General features: G+C 63.6%; 1 protein-coding gene across 6 annotated transcripts in view; it reads right to left on the reverse strand.

The window, feature by feature from the left end:
• PPP2R5C (protein phosphatase 2 regulatory subunit B'gamma) overlaps nucleotides 1-16,418 on the reverse strand; it is an 80,619-nt gene that overhangs the window by 53,282 nt on the left and 10,919 nt on the right. The window contains exon 1 of one of the 6 annotated variants that reach the window (XM_055134012.1): nucleotides 2,024-2,216. The exons of 4 other annotated variants lie outside the window; for them this stretch is intronic. In XM_055134012.1, coding sequence (XP_054989987.1) covers nucleotides 2,024-2,117 — 94 coding nt within the window. In that variant the 5' untranslated portion in view covers nucleotides 2,118-2,216. Of the gene's footprint in view, nucleotides 1-2,023; nucleotides 2,217-16,418 lie in introns of those variants that run through there. One more of the 6 variants, XM_055134014.1, reaches the window with a different exon arrangement.

Below are 16,418 nucleotides of genomic sequence, written 5' to 3' on the forward strand. Positions count from 1 at the left end.
GGGTGCGGCTCGAAAGCCAACCAAGCCAAACGGGGAACCTCCCAGTGCCAGGGAAGCTGAGTCAAGGAGCACTGCCCGCTCAACCCTCCCGAGAGCGGTCACGCTGGTCACCCGCACAGGAGGACCAAGGAAACAGCGCGGGGACAGCGGTGCTCGGCCGGACGACAGGGCAGTGGAGAGGGCGTCTGGCTTGCACGCAGCCGATCCCCGGCACCCCACATGAACCCCTAAACACTGCCAGGAATAACTCCCGAGTACCGCCAGCTGTGGCCCCAAAACTAAACAAAGTGAAAAGAAAGAAAGGTGCAGGACACGGGGCTAAAGGTAAAGGGCTGAAAGGGGCAGGGGTGGGGCCGAAAGGGGCAGGGGTGGGGCCGAAAGGGGCGGGGGCGGGGCTGAAGGCACGGGGGTGGAGCTGAAGGCGCAGGGCCGGCTGAAAGGTGTGGGGTCAGGGCCGGGCCCCACGGGGACCCTGGGAGGGGTCAGCCCTCGAGCTTCCCCGGCAAAGCCTGAGTGAGGGCGCGGGTGCCCGCTGTCCCCGGCGGGCACAGGGTGGCTGCTCCCGAGAGCTCTCCCGGGAGGGCAGCCCTGCAGGGAGGCAGGGCTGGGGAAGCGCGTCCTAAAGGGCCCTTCCCCTGCACACACAGAGCGTCTGCCCGGAGTGGGTGGGCAGGGGAGCGCCAGGACCAGAGAGGGGGCGGCCGCGGCTGCAGAAACCCCCAGCACACATCAAACACGGCGCGTTTACGACTCTGAACAGGTCATTAGGGCCCAAGGCTGTCGGCCACCTTCCCGCCCACTGGCCGTCAGCCGGCGGGCTCGGCCGGTCTCTCATTTCCCAGGAAGAGGGTCAGCCCCGGCCTGGGGCCCGGTCTCGGCTCCGGCTGTCCGGCACAGCGCCCGGGGGCCCGCGGCAGCCGTGGGCTGGGCGTCCACCCCCACTGCAGGGCTCGCCCTTGCCATCCCCAGGGCCGCTCCGCACCCGGCACCGAGGCCACCTGCGGGCAGGGCCGGGGCAGGTGTCCGGGGGCCGAGGCCCTCCTGCAGGGCTGGGGAAAGGGTCCCGGCACGCGCCGGGCCCGGAGCTGGGAAGCAGGGGGCAAGCCAAGCCCCCCACCCGAGGGTCTCCCCGCCGGGCCGCCCCGACAGTCCGGGACCGGGCGAGGCCCTGGGACCTGCGGGACGGGACGGACGGGAGCGGGCTGGGGCTCAAGGTGACCCCGCAGACACTGCCCCTTCGGTGCTCTCCACGGCCGCAAGCGCGCGGGCTGTGACAGCCGGGGCCACGGCAACGCACAACTCCAGCGACACGACGGGGCCTCAGAGGACCCCTCCAGGACCAACGCAGGGAAGGCGCGCAGCCCCCACGGCGCGGCAGCCCCCACTCCCCCGGGGGGAGGGGGGAGGCCGCGAAGGCGCCCGCGCGGCAGGGGCCGGCCCAGGGTCCGGGCGGGGGGCGGGGGGCCGGGCCGGTTCCCACGGCGCCCGGGCCGGGCGTCCCGCGGGGCGCGTTAGTCACCGGGGCGGTTAGTCACCTGGGCCCCGCCCTCGCCGCGGGGTCGGCGGGCGGCGGTGACAGCGGCGGGCGCGGCCGGGGGCCGGGGGCGCCGCGGCCCAGGGCGGGCGGCCGCGACCTGCGCGCGCCGGAAACTTGTTGCGGCTCCGACTGCGGGGCCGCGGCCGGGCGCGCCCGCACCCGCGCCCCACTCGCGCCCGCGCCCCACTCGCGCCCGCGCCCGCGCGCGGCCCCCTCCCGGCGCGCGGCCCGAGTCCCGCCGGGCCCGGATCCGCCCGGCGCCCCCGGCCCAACTCCGGGCGCGGCCCCCCCGCGCCGTGACTTCACATCCTTTGACATCAGCGCGGCCGGGGGAGGGGCGGCGGCCGGGCGGCGCGCGGCGGCCGGGGCGCGGGGCGCGGGGCGCGGGGCGCGGGGGGCGCGGGCGGCGGGCGCGCGGGCGCGCGGGGGGCGCGGGCCGGGCACTTCCTGCTCGCGGCCGCACAATGGCGGGCCGGCGGGACTCACCGCGAATGTGGAGCAGGGCCGCGGGCGGGAAGGGCCCGTTGGCGTTGGCCGCGTCCACCACCATCCTGCTGCCCGCTCTGCTACATGTCAACATGGAGGCGCCGGGCCGGGCGGCGTCCTCCTCAGGCCAGGAGCGCAGCCTCCATCTTGCTCGGGAAGCAGCCGAGCCCAGCCCCGCGGCCGCAGGGACGCGCCCGTGACGTCGCCGCGCCGCGCGCGCCCATTGGCCGGCGCCGCGCCCCGCCCCCCGCGCCCGCCCCGCCCCCCGCGCCGCCCGCCTCCCCCGCGCCCGCCCGGCCTCTCCGCGCCCGCCCGCCCGCCCGGCCTCTCCGCGCCCGCCCGGCCCAGCCGCCCCGCGCCCGCCCGGCTCCCCGCGCCCGCCCGCCCGGCCCAGCCGCCCCGCGCCCGCCCGGCTCCCCGCGCCCGCCCGCCCGGCCTCTCCGCGCCCGCCCGCCCGCCCGGCCTCCCCGCGCCCGCCCGGCCTCTTCGCGCCCGCCCGGCCTCCCCGCGCCCGCCCGCCCGGCCTCCCCGCGCCCCTCCAGCCCGCCCGGCCTCCCCGCGCCCGCCCGGCCTCTCCGCGCCCGCCCGCCCGGCCTCCCCGCGCCCGCCCGCCCGGCCTCCCCGCGCCCGCCCGGCCTCTCCGCGCCCGCCCGCCCGGCTCCCCGCGCCCGCCCGGCCCAGCCGCCCCGCGCCCGCCCGGCTCCCCGCGCCCCTCCAGCCCGCGGCCCGACCCAGCTTCCCACGCCGGCCCCCGCCCCACCAGCCTCCGGCCGCCCGGCCCGTGCGGATCAGCCTCCCCGCCCGAGGGCTGACAGCCCCCCAGGCCGCCCCGCCGGGTTTAAAGCCGGTCAGTGCGCAGTCCTGTTCCATCTCTCCCCCACGGCTGGTGGGGTCCCCGGGCAATCCCGGGGGAAACTGGGATGAAGCAGAAAGCACGGGGGTCGGAAGGCACTGGCGGGCAGCGGGGAGAGCAGGGCGTTCGCCGATACGTCTTAAAGACGGCCACTTACTCGGCTTCCCCCCTGCTGCTTTAGTTGCTGGCGGGCTCTGTCCAGCTGTGGGGGTACCCAGTGCAGGGAAGGAGGGTACCCAGCCAGCCCCTGCTCCAGTTAGACCCCCAGCTGCTGCAATTCCCAGCCACCTCCTGCCCTGTCTGGGGGCCTCTAGCCCGTGCCCACTCCTCTGACCTACCTCCCTGGCTCCCTAAGTTAATTTTTTTAAAGCTTGAAAAGTTTTACTTTTAGGGGATTCGTATGACTAGTTTTTAGTTGGATCTTAATTCTCAAAACAACGAAAGGTCAATTAAAAAAAACTGTTCCATGGAGAGAGATCAACTCTGAGCTGAAGTGTCCTGGGCTGGGGAGTTGGGAGAGAGAATTTCGAACAAAAAAGAAATGCAGGAGGCCCAGGTTCGACCCCCAGCACCACACGGTTCCCTGAGCACCACTGGGAGCAAATTCAAGCACAGAGCTGGAAGAAGGCGCTCAACACCTCCAGGCCTGACCCCAGACACAGAAATGTTACTAGGAGCTGCCGATGAAGATCAGGCAGCCGAGGGAAGCTTCCCTCTCCCTCACAGGCGCCTCTGTAGGGCCAAGTCTCCCTGCAGAAGCTCACCTCCTGCGCGCCAGCCGGCTGGGAACACGCAGAGAGAGGGAATGAATGGACCAGGGAAACGCTGCCAGGTGACCAGGAAGTCTCCGCCCACCAGCCCCAGACTGGATCAATAGCCAGAAAAAAAGTAAACCAACAGAATCAGTGTGGCGCACACACATACACACGTGGGCTTCGGCCCCTAAACACACATGCACGGACTTTGGCCCCACCGCGCACACACGGGTTTTGGCCCCTAAAGTAGTCTTTACAGAACCACAGACTGGACCTGGGTACCACTGATGGAAAAATCCTGAAAAGGATAAACAAGCAAACAAGCGAAACGGAGCGAGGCCTGAATACATACAAGTCAGGGGCTTCTAAACCAGAAGCAGAAACGTCACAAACATGCGGAGGTTATGTCCCTGGTTCATTTCCAGTTCTAAAGCAACTAGTCACAGAGGAGTCCTTGCCAAGATCTCACATGCCCCTCGGAAGAGAGGAAGCAGGAAGAGCGTGAGCACTGCCAGGAGAGCCCGGTCCTCCAGCCGCGCCTCGCCCACCCGCTGGCAGGTGTGGCCAGGATGAGGCAGCAGGAGAGGCTGCTCGCCCCGAGTGCTCTCAGGCAGAGGGAAGGGCCTGGGGCACAGCTGCAGCTGGAGGCGCTGCCGGAGATGAGCGTACAGTTCCTGCAAAACGACACCGTCGCCACCTCCACGGCTCTTCAGAAGAAAAGGGAAGAGGATGCGGTGAAAGGACACCGAGACTCGAAGCAGGAAAGCAGGCTGGGGTGCGGCTCGGTGGCCGAGCACCGACGCGGAGGCCCCGAGTCCCACCCCCGGCCCCCCCACAGTGAAATAAGAAGGAAGAAGAGCACTGAGCAACTCAAGGGACACTGCTCTCACTGAACGCTTTGCCGATTTGTTTGTTCCCGCCAAAATGAAACAAAATTAATTAAAAAACCAAAAAAATACAAGAAGCTAGTATTATATTCTTATTATTGATTAGCGGGAAAAAAACACCCAAGGCTTTCCTGGTTCCGTGATTCAGATTCCAGAAAAATTGCAAATGATTACCGAATAAAAAATACTTCTCCACCTATGAAATCAATAACCTAAACAATGGTAACTGTTCAATACTGGTAAAAGCACATTGTAATCCCACCTTATCAATTATGATGTGTTCAGAAAAAATGGGCAATACGTGCCAAGAACCTTTAATTAATTTTACTTAATCCATTCTGAAATTGTATTAGCTCTGAGTGTCACAGTGTAAAAATGTTTACTTATAATAATAAACACAAATAAAACAAACCCAAAAATAAACACCAGGCTGGAGAGAAAGAAGAGTGGGTAGGTGTCTGCCTGGCACACGGCCAACGGTTTAATCCCTGGGGCCTCAACCCTGAGCACAGAGCCAAGAGTAAGCCATGAGCACTGCTGCGTGTGGCTCCAAACAGAAGAACCGGAATCAGGGTTTTTGTCCTTCTTGTGCCTGCCTCATTTCACTTAGATAGTGTCCCCAAGGTCCGTCTGTTGTAGTGGCGTCAGAATGGCCTTCTGGACTCACTGTTTCACTGCTGCGTTCCTGGCGTGGTCCCCAGGGCCTGACACACCCCAGGCCTGCGCCTCGCCATGGAGCTACACCCACCTCTCAAACCGTATTCGAACTAAATTTTATTGAAATTTTTTTGAGGGGGGAGTGTTATCTTGTTTCCGGGTCACACCCAGCAATGCTCAGGTCCCCCGGCGGTGCTTGGGGGACCGTATGGGTCCTTGGGACCATATGGGACCATATGGGTGCTTGGGGGACCCAGGGTTCGAACCTGGGTCAGAGGCTTGCCAGGCGAGCACGTTCCCCAGGGCATTAGCCAGGGTGTTTCACTCAGGCCCTATCTTGACTTTCTCAAGCTCTCGGTTTTCTGTGCGCCAGAGGCAGTGCGCTGGCAGCACTCTGGAGGCCCTGGGGGTCCGACCCAGGGCCTAGCTGTGTGCCCACACTTGAGCCGTGCGCGCAGTCCCTTATGCGCCCTCACCGTGGGTGGGCTGCAGCGGGGTCGCCACTATCCCTTCACGAACGCTTTAGACCGTGGCCCCTGACGTTGCCAGGACCCAGGTCCAGCTTCCGGCAACTCCGGGAACACACCCAGCAGCGGGCCTGTGGGTCTCGGCTTCCCTGCGCAGGGGTGCGGGCGCAGCGTGCCCTCCGCCTGCCCTTCCCTCTTTTGCCGACACTGACCACTCGACCCCGGGGCTCTGTCCTCGCTCACCCCATTTCACCCTGTCCATGTGTCCTTGGGCTTTCGGCTGGGGCTGGGGTGGGGTTCGGGGCCATGGGGCCGCAGCATCCCCCGCTCCTCCGTTCCCCACGGAGCTGACAGCCTCCTTCTTCCTCGAACCCTGGGCCCTGGAGCCTGGGTGGGTTTGCCTTATACTCGGCGCTAGGTGAGGACTCAACGTGCTCTTCCGTCTGGAGCCCTCCAGTGCCCCAGCTCTCCCCCACGGCCGGAGCCGTTTACTGGGGCTCCCTGCCCCGTTCCAGTGCTCAGCGTCCGTCTTCAGCCACTTCCGCTCTGCCTCTTTGCAGGTCTGCGCCTCCCGTTGCTGTGTTTTCTCCGATGTTTATTATTTCGGTTCGGGGCCGTACCCAGCGGAGCTCTCGGGAGCGCCTGCGGTGCCGGGGAGTGACCTGGGCCGGCCGCGTGCGGAGCAGCTGCCTCCCCGCTCTGCCTGGTGCCTACGTCACCCTCCCCCACTCCCTGCTGCTGCTGTGGTGACAGGGTGGGGCTCTCGTGGCACCCGTGGGCCCACCGCAGCAGCAACGCTTCCTGACACGGGGGCACGGAGGGTGTTGCGGTCGTGCGGTGCTTGCAGGGCCCCTCCTCCGGGGTGCCCACCCGTGCCCCCAGCCCCAGTGACCTGGCAGAAACTGCTGGCGGCACCAGGGACAGGAGGCGGCCGGGCGCTGGGCTGGCACTCGGGATGTGAACTCGGGACGGCAGCAGCGAGTGGGCGCCCGGAGTCGCTCCCCCCAGGACTGCTCTGGCGCGACACCCTCCTCACCCCTGCTCGGCCCGGCGAGGAGCAACTGTCCTCTCACAGGATTCCAAGTCAATCGTGGGGCGACCCCCCATTTTTGGGAAAAAATAACGAATGATTTTTATAGGAAAAATACTGGCTTAATATATGATTTGGAGATGTCTCTTCATTTATTTTTCCTATTTAATTTAATATTTTTCTATCATATTTTTTCCTATTTAATCTAAATATTAAAATTTTTTTCTATTTTATTTGTCCATTATATTTTTTTCTGGAAAAATAACTGGAATGATTATTGGCTTAATATATGATTTGGAGATGTCTTTTCAATTATTTTTTCTATTTAATTACCTAATATTTTTAATATTAAATGGTAAATTTAATGATAGGAAAATACTGGATTTGTACGTGATTTGGGGATCTTTTCTTTCTTTATACTCCCTCGGTCTGGGGCTGCCGGGTGCCCAGGCTCACTGCTGGCTGGGAGCGGGGTCACTCCTGGCAGAACCTGAAGGACCAGGAGGTGCCAGGGCGGGCAGGGTCCACAGAGCGCTCGAACACCTTTGTACTGTCTCTCTGGCCTCCGTGTTCCCGTGACTGATTTTGGGGGGTGAGGGGAGGGGTGCCAGGGCAGAGCGACATGCAGGCAACGCTCTGCCCACTCTCTCTCTCGGTCCAGCCGGCTGTGACCGTCTGCGCTGGTCTCGCATCGCCCAGTTCACTGCTGAGCAAGAGGAACGCGCCCTGATCGAGAGCACCGCATCTGACTCGGTGATGCGGGAGTACCAGGAACTCCCCGATCTCAAGGGATCCCTCACACAGTGACGTACCGTAAATCCACCGAATTGTAAGAATTTGTAAAATGCAAGCACGCGCAGTTTCCATGAAAGAAAACAAAAACCAAACCACACGCTTCCACACTGGCCTCGGGCTTGTTGTCCCGAGAATCACCAACGTCTCCAGCTGCTAAAATAGTTCCGTGGCATTTTCATGGCAACCGAAGCCAGCTCCGAGAGCCGTGCGGGTAGGCAGGATTCGGGGCCCTTAGTGCAGGAAGCTGCTCCCGGCCACAGGCTGAGCACAGACGAGGGGCGAGGCGGGACCGGCAGACACGGCACCCAGGAGCCGACGTGGACGTGTACAAGAGATCATGTCGGCAAACACGTGTGAAGATCATGTGTGAACGTGCGTGAAGATCTGGGTGAATGTGTGAGGGGGTGCAGAGCAGGTGAAGGCGGCTGTATGGCCCTGTGGGAGGCCGGCACGTGTGCCCATCCGTGAGACGGTAAGCGCGCATGAGGGAGCCTGCCCGTGGCGTGAACGTGGCCGAGGAGGGGAGCTCACCGGGATGGCGGTGCGGTGGCCGTGGGTGAGCTCCGTGGCTCCCGTGGCCCCAGGCCTGACTGTGGGGCTGGGGGGCCCCTCCTGCCCTCCCTTCACAAGGCAGCCCCCTGGGTCCCGCCAACCCCCACACACATCCCTCCTGCTCCCCACAGCATGAAAAGCAACAGGCCACGGATTCACTCGGCCAACAGCACGCCCCCACAACACCCCTCAGGCCCCATCTGAACCCCACAATGCAGCAATGGGCACCGCCTCGCCATGACAGTTCCCCATGTCCCCCCGGCCACTGCCAAGGCCACTGTGAGCAGGGCAAATGCAGTCCCCAGGGAAGGAGGTTTCCAGAAGGGCAAACCCACACCGTCTGGGCTCAGGAGGCCCCTGGGGCAGGCGGCTCTGAGGGGAGCCTGGGCTGGGGCCCTCTTCAGGTGGTTTCGAATTGATTTGAGTTTTTTTCCTTTGTGGTTTTTGGGTCACACCCGGCAATGCTCAGGGGTTACTCCTGTCTCTGCACTCAGGAAGTACTCCTGGCGGTGCTCGGGGACCACACGGGATGCCAGGAATGGAACCCGAACCAGCCGTGTAGAAGGCAAATGACCTTGCTGCACTATCACTCCTGCCCTAGGTTTTGACTTTAATGTCAATTTCCTGGCCAGGTGCATGGGCTTCTTCCTGGTGCCCGGCTCAGTGCCCGCTCCCGCACGTGGGCAGGCTGAGGGCGTGCATAGGACGCTTGTGGCTGTGGGGACAGTTTCAGCTCCCCTGGGTGTGACCCCTGGATCAGGCCCCGCCCAGCTCACAGGTGCCCGTGAGTGCGCTCGGGTGCATGTGTGCGGGCACCCTGGGCCAGTTTCTAACCCGCAGACGCTGCCTCCGCCTCACGCCGAGATGCCCGACCCCCTGGCTGGCCGTGCAGACCTGGTCCTGCCGAGAGGCGGGGCTGACCGTGACCCCAGGCAGGTCCGCCCCGTCCCGTCCAGCCCCCTTCCCGTGCTAGGGGGACTCTCCATCACCACCACAGGAGCCTGGCAGCCACACCCCTCCCCGCAGTCTGTCATCCCGTCACAAGGCCACGGAGTGGGGGGGACAGAGAGGCCCCCCGGGTGCTGGGCAGTGTGTACCCTGGGCTCGAGAAGGTGCCAGCAGACTCTTCCTGCAGCGACACTTCAGGCCTGGGTGCAGGGTCTGCGGGCCCATGGGGCCAAAGGTCAGCCCAGAGTACCCTGTGGGGCCAGAACAGCCCTGGGGGCCTGCAGCTGGAGGTGCTGGGCTCGGCGGTGGGCAGAGTGGACGCACACACTGCCCGCAGAGCAGTGGCGGGGGCGACAGCAATGCCTGCCGCCCCCGACCCAATTCCCAAAGCTGACCAGGGCGGTGGCTCTGGACGGGACCCGGCAGGGCTGGCACCTGTGAGCTGGGCGGGGCCTGATCCAGGGGTCACAGTCCTGAGGGACAGAGGAGCCTGGCCTGGAGCCCTGGAGTGCCAGGCGGGGCTGACCAGAGGATGCCCTGAGGGCCCCTCCGAGTGCCGCTCTGCCCGTGATGCTCAGTGATGCGCAGCCGCCACCACGAGCCTTTCCGCGGCTCCTCACCGAGGCCGGACCACGACAAGTGGGGTCAGGAGGGACGCCCCATGGCGAGGGTCACCCAGCGTGGGGGGATGAGTGCTGGGGTTCCTGACCCCCTTTCCACTCAGCAGGCCGGCAAGACGCCAGCGCCCCAACAGCGTCCGGGCTCGGAGCTGCTCCAGCGGGAGAGCAGACGCCAACATAGCACACGCCTCTGCATGGGAGCACACGCCTGCATGGGGAGCACACGCCTGCATGGGGAGCACACGCCTGCACGGGGAGCACACACCTGCATGGGAGCACATGCCCACATGGGGAGCACACACCTGCATGGGGAGCACACGCCTGCACGGGGAGCATATACCCACATGGGGAGCACACGGTTGCATGGGTAGCACACACCTGCACAGGGAGCACATACCCACATGGGGAGCACATGCCTGCATGGGAGCACACGCCTGCATGGGGAGCACATGTCTGCAAGGGGAGCATACGCCCACATGAAGAGCACATGGCCGCACAGGGAGCACATGCCTGCATGGAGAGCACATGCCCGTATGCAGAGCACACACCGGCACAGAAAGCACAGGCCTGCATGGGACAGCACATGCCAGCACGGGAAAATACATGCCTGTACCCAAGCAGGAGCCTTTTCCTGCGCCTGCTCCCGCCGCGCCTGCTCCCGCCCCACCTGCTGTACCTGCGCCTGCACCTGCTCCTGCGCCCGCCGCACACCGTCATGCAGCCCACCGCTCCCCCACAAAGCCTGGCATGCGCTGAGCCTCGCCCAAACAGAAACGGAAACGCTTCTTCCCGCGCTGCCCGTGGCAGTGTGGGCGTCCGTCAGCTCCCAGGCCGTCGCCTCCGTCTCCCGCTCACACACGGACGCCGCCCTGCACCGGCCCCGCAGTCCTTCCTGCTGCTGCCCATGACGGGACCAGCGGCGACGTCGCGCCTCTGTCGAGCGGGCCGTACGCCACTGTGCCGCCAGCGCCCCGCCAGCCCTGCTTCACGGGCGAGTCTCCGTGCAGCCCCTCCGCGCTGTTCGGGTAAGCTCGCAAAGGGAACGCGGGTCAGACCCGGGCCCCGCTGCCCCCCAGAGCTCCTTACTGCCTCCCCAGATGGCCGCACCAGCTTCCCGCCAGGCCGGGCACGAGCCTCCTCTGCGCCAGCTCAGCTGCTGCTATGGCAGCTCGGGCTGAGCCATGGAGAGGCCTCGGCAGGGTTCTCTTGGCCCAATTTGCATCTTCCTGGTAACCGGTGAGAGAAACAGCAAGTTTTACTTGCCAGTGGATCAGCCACCTTTATGTCCTTTTCTAGGTACTATTCGGTTTGGGGGCCACAACCTGTTGTGCTCAGGGCCCCTGGTGAGGCTCGGGGGACCATTTGTGATGCTGGTAACTGAACCCAGGTCCACTGCGTGCCAGGCCAGGCAAGGACCCTACCCGCTGTGCACCTCTCTGTCCCTGTGTGTGCATTACAGAGAAGTGTTTGCGCAAGTACCCTGACCCCTGTTTTAGGGGGTGTTGAGCCAGGCCTGGGGGTGCCGGGACCTGCCTGGGCTTCCCGAATGCAGAGCACCCCGACAAGTGCTCTGTGCAGCTCCCCCTCCCCATCCAACAACTGGTTTTCACCACTGTTCCTTCTCTGAGTGCCGGCCTAAGAGGTGTGTGATGCACAAACGGCTCCTCTCCTCAGGTAAGCCATCACGCGGGTTTCTTTTGCTAGACAAAAGCTTTTCTCTCTTTCGGGGGCTTGGGCGACCCCTGGTGGTGCTGGGGGACATTCCTGGCTCTGGGCCCAAGAGAGGCCCCCGGTGGTGCTCAGGGGACCCGAGGACACCATGGACGCACGCCAGGGAGGCCTTCCGCCCTGTCCCCTGGCTGCTCGGTCCCAAGCCTCCCACTGCAGCGCAGTCCAAGTGCTCAGCCTCCCCTTCCTCCTCTGCTGCGGGCTGCGGGCTCGGTTCCCCCGCCCTGCCCTCCGTGCGCTTCGCGGGTTCAGGTCCAGCTTGCGGCTCTTTTATTCGAGTCAAGAGCATTTATGGACCAGGACGTAGGAAACAGCCGGGCTGCATTCCTCCGCGTGTGGCTGCTCCGTCTCCTCAGTGCTGTCTGCCGCAGGGCTTCCCTGCCTCTCCCCGAGCAGACTGATGGCCACCCGCCCTTCTGGGCGCTACTCCGCGCTGCTGGGCTGAGAATGTCTTTACTCCAGCGCCACACAGTTTTGGTTATTATAGCTCTAGAGCATACTCCCAGGATGGCGCTGGTTGCTGGTGCGCGTTATGACTCCGCACAGGGCTCAGTTGCGACTGCTGTGAAGGATGTCATCAGCACCCGGGTGGGGAAGGGCTTAGGGAGACGGTCATTTCGGCCATTTAATTCTTCCAGTCCACAAACATGGGATTACTTTTCCATTCACTGGCTTGTGTTCTATTTCCTTCAACAGTGTGCTATAGTTTTTGACGTGTAAGTCCTGCATGTCCTTTGTTAGGCTGATTCGTAGGTATTTAATGCTTTTTGGACACTATTTTAAATGGGTTAACTTTTCATTTCTTTCTCTTTTAGTTCATTCTCTGGAACATATATATATATTTTCTTTTTTGGGTCACACCCGGCGATGCACAGGGGTCACTCCTGGCTCATGCACTCAGGAATTACTCCTGGCGGTGCTCAGGGGACCATGTGGGATGCTGGGAATCGAACCCAGGTCAGCCGCGTGCAAGGCAAACACCCTCCCCGCTGTGCTATTGCTCCAGCCCCCCTGGAACATATTTTTATTTTGTAGCCAGCTACTTTGCTGGATTGGTTTACTGGTTTCATTGCAGGGGGAAGTTCTCATTTGCGAAGAGCCTCCTCCCGGCTCTGTGTCAGGGGGTCCCAGTGCCTCCACACCCGACTGGCGCCCAAGGACAGGCCACACTACAGCTCCCGTCTGACCATCCCGACTTCATGCCCCGTCTCTGGCGGGTGTGCACCAACACTCACCCAGCACAGCAGCACTGGAAACCGACGGGGAAAACCCGTAGAAGCCCAGCAGGCTCGGTGCTCAGTGCTCAGTGAGAAAGAATACCTCGGGAGACACAAACACTTCCAGCAGCTCCTCGGGGGGCATCTTGGGTGACACTCTGGTGAGGGTGTCGCAGGAATTCAAAGGAACGACACGCAGGGAGCCGGCAAAGCACAGGAAGGCCCGGGAGTCGGAGTGGAAACCCCAGTCAGAGATGAGGGACGCGGGAGCGGCAGAACAGAAGCTGAGCAAGAGGCCGAGGAGCTCCCAGGTGAGGAGGAAACAGTCTGAAAGAAGCAAACAGTGTCCCAGAGAACCGTGGGCGGGTCCAAGAGGAACAACAGGAGAACCACCGTAACAGGAAGGCAAAAGTGACGAGGAAACGATTACTGAACCAGTCCCGGAGGAGAACTTCCCAGGCTGGGAATTCCTCACACCGAGATCCGAAAGGCCCAAAGGGTCCCTGTAAAGGGAGACCCAGCTAAGGGAACCCCAAGACACATTAGACTTAAGGTGACAAAACCAAAGACGGAGACAGAATATTGAAAGCAGCAGTCAGAAAAGGGGACTCCCACACAAAGGAAAGCCCTTAAGACACACAGCAGATGGACCCAGTGAGGCCCGAGGAGCCAGGGAGAACAGAAGGACAAAGCACAAAGACTCACGAACACCTCGGGGAGATGGGAGAAAACCCAGATAGACTATCATCAGATTCCAAAGAACTTCACGGAGCTCACAGACAGGCAGCAGCTTGGGAATTCGGAGCCTTGAAACCAGCCCTGTAAGAAGCGTCAAAAGAGCTTTAGAGGACAGGAGCAACTTCAAAGGCCGTGGTGGCGAGGGGCACTAACGGTGCACATGGCTGCCCTGCCCGCCTAGGGAAGGACAGAAACACAGCAATTAACATCACAAACTGGTCTTTGCTGATTTGTTTTACAATGATTTGATTTGCCATTCCTTTAAGTCTTACTGGACCAAGTAATATGACATAAGTTTGTTAGACGCCTGCCCGGGGCGGGCTGGGGGGGCCGGGGACACTGGTGGCGGGCTGGTGTTGGAGCGCCGTACACCTGAAGCGACTCTATCCACGGTGTCTCCAGAACCGTTCCTGGGTGGGGGGAAGCAGCTGCCGCAGTGGGGATACGGGGAGAAACAGAACATCACGGCTGGAGAGACATACAGGGGTCAGGGGCTTGCGTGGCCCCGGCCAGCCACGGCTCAGTCGCCTGCTCTCACTGCCTCCCTGAGCACTGCCAGAAGGAGCCCTGAGCACCACTGGGCTTGGCCTTGAGCCAAAGAACAGAACGATAATGGTGTCCACAGGGCCCAGCGATTCCCCTCTCAGAGAGACCCCCAAACCCCCATCTGAAAGAAACGCCAGTGTCCCAGCACTCAGACAACAGCTGGGGCGGGGGGCGGGGGGCAAACGATGCCAAAGTGAAGACCAATGGATGCAGAGGCTGTCACACACACACACACACACACACACACACACACACACCCCAGTGCGTGCACGTAGGGCACATGAGCCAGGCATGGAGGCTGTGGGGTGCACACGGAACCAACCACTGCACAGCTCTAAGCAGACAATCTCTCTCTCTCTCTCTCTCTCTCTCTCTCTCTCTCTCTCTCTCTCTCTCTCTCTCTCTCTCATTATTTTTTTTTTTGCTTTTGGGTCACACCCGGCAATGCACGGGGGTCACTCCTGGCTCTGCACTCAGGAATTGCCCCTGACGGTGCTCAGGGACCGATCGAGCCTGGGTCGGCCCTGTGCCAGGCAAACGCCCTCCCCGCTACGCTATCCCTCCAGCCCTAAGCAAAGACAATCTCCTGCCGCTCCCTGCAGCTGGGCTGCCCAGGTGGCATCAGGTTTTCTGTTTTTGCTTCTGGTTTTGGTTTGGGGCGGGGCTCGGGGGTTTGTGGTGGTGCTTGGGGGGCCACACGCGGTGTGGGGGTTGAAGCCCCTTCCCTTTGTGCTACTCAGCCCTGGTCGGCGTCAGGCGCGGGGACGTACCTCAGAGCACGGAGGGCCCGTCCCTGTGATAGCTCAGCTGGGGAACAGTGTGCGGGGCAATGGCACAGCCTTGGTCTGGGGGGGCAGGGAGGGGCGGGCTAGCAGAGCCCGAGGGCAGAGGGTCACGGCGAAGTGCAGAAACTACACAATCAATGCCACCAACGCTGCAGGCACGTCACCCACCTCAACCCAAACCGTCAGGTGTGACAGATTACGCGTCTATTTCCACTAAAGCTGGGAGCAAGACAAACTGCCAACCACCACCCAGTTTCTGGAATTTTCAGCCAACTCGAGAGAAAGACACCAGAGGTATGAGACTTAAATACAGAAGAGGGGAGAGATCTTTAGCAAATGACCTAGTGAGATACGGGGACGCCTCCCCCTCCCCCGCCCGTGGGACCCGCTGGACCAGGCGAGGGTACCAGGCCGCTGGAGCCGGCTACTTTTGTCCCATAATCAACCAGCCGCGGCCCACGCTGCTCTCGGAGCATCGGCACGCCCGCAGGAAGCGCGCCGAGCACGGAGCTGCAGACGCCCGGGAAGGGCCCGACGAGGAGGAGCAAGCGCGCCCACCCTCGCCCCGCAAACACCCCGGCCCGCTCGGAACCTGGTGGGACCCAAACCAAACACCGAGAGCTGCTGCCGGGAAGCCGCCAAGGGGCAGCCCACACGGGCCACGGGCCTCGGGGCGAGGGCAGGAAGGAGCGGGAGCTGGCCCGGCCACTAGGAGACCGGGACAGAGACACCCCAGAGTCACACTGGACAGACAAGGCCAGGGCCCCCACGGTCACAACAACACGCATGAGGAGAGACCCTGGCCACCCGCCCACGGCAGCGCCCTGACACGGCACGTGACGCTGCACACGCGGAGCTGACACGCGACGCCACACCGGCACCTCCGCGGCTCCCGGGGGACAGAGACCCGCACTGGGCGGAGGCGCAGCGGGGACAGCAGGCCCGAGAGGCTGAGCAGAGATGGGAGCGGGCGAGGGGCGGCGCCGCTGCACGCCACCAACCAGGTTCCACTCTCCCCCGCCACGGCCTGGGACCGCCAGGAGGGACCCGAGGGCAGAGCCAGGAGGGGGCCTGGAGCAGCGCCGGGCGCGACCCTCACGCAGAACCCAATACATCGACAACCCGCACACGGCTTTTCCCACAGCTGAGGCGGCGGTGGAGACGCAAATGCCTCACGGTGCCACAGAGCACGGCTCCGCCGCCGAGACCCGGGGCGCCCCGCCACCCAGCTGTGCCCCATCTCGACCAGCTGCCTTGGCCCCGCCCGTCCCAGACCTGCGCTGGCTGCCCGGCCTTTCACGCCCGCGTCTGCTCGGCCCCTCCGGCAGGGGCTCAGCACGGCCAGAGACACCTGTTTCTGGCCGCGACTACCCCCGACTGTGCCCACTGAAGGTCGCCTGAGCGACTTCCCAGAGCTGCGACCCTGAAGGAAGCGTGGAGACGTCACCCCCCGAACCACCACGACGGGGCAAAGGCCCGGCACACAGCCGGCACTGCACGTCAGCGGGCAGGGGCCCCGGGAGTGCTGTGAGCACTGGGCAGAGGGTCTGAGGCCGTCCTGCTGCGGACGCTGACCCCCCCGGTGCTCGCACAGGCCGGGCCGGGCCAAGTGAGCGGCCCTGCAGGGGGAGAGAGCTGGCGGCCCGGCGCCTGCAGTGAGGCCACAGCTAGGACGGGGGCTGGGGACATGGGAGAGAAGCGACGGTGGCTCAGGGGTCGGCTGCCATGGTTGGACCCTCAGAAGCCCCACGCCTTGGCCGCGGGGCCCCACGCTCAGGAGCCGGAGCGGTGGCAGCTCACTGGAAAGACCCCGGTGA

Source organism: Sorex araneus, chromosome 3, assembly GCF_027595985.1.
Source record: "Sorex araneus isolate mSorAra2 chromosome 3, mSorAra2.pri, whole genome shotgun sequence".
Taxonomy (NCBI): Eukaryota; Metazoa; Chordata; class Mammalia; order Eulipotyphla; family Soricidae; genus Sorex; species Sorex araneus.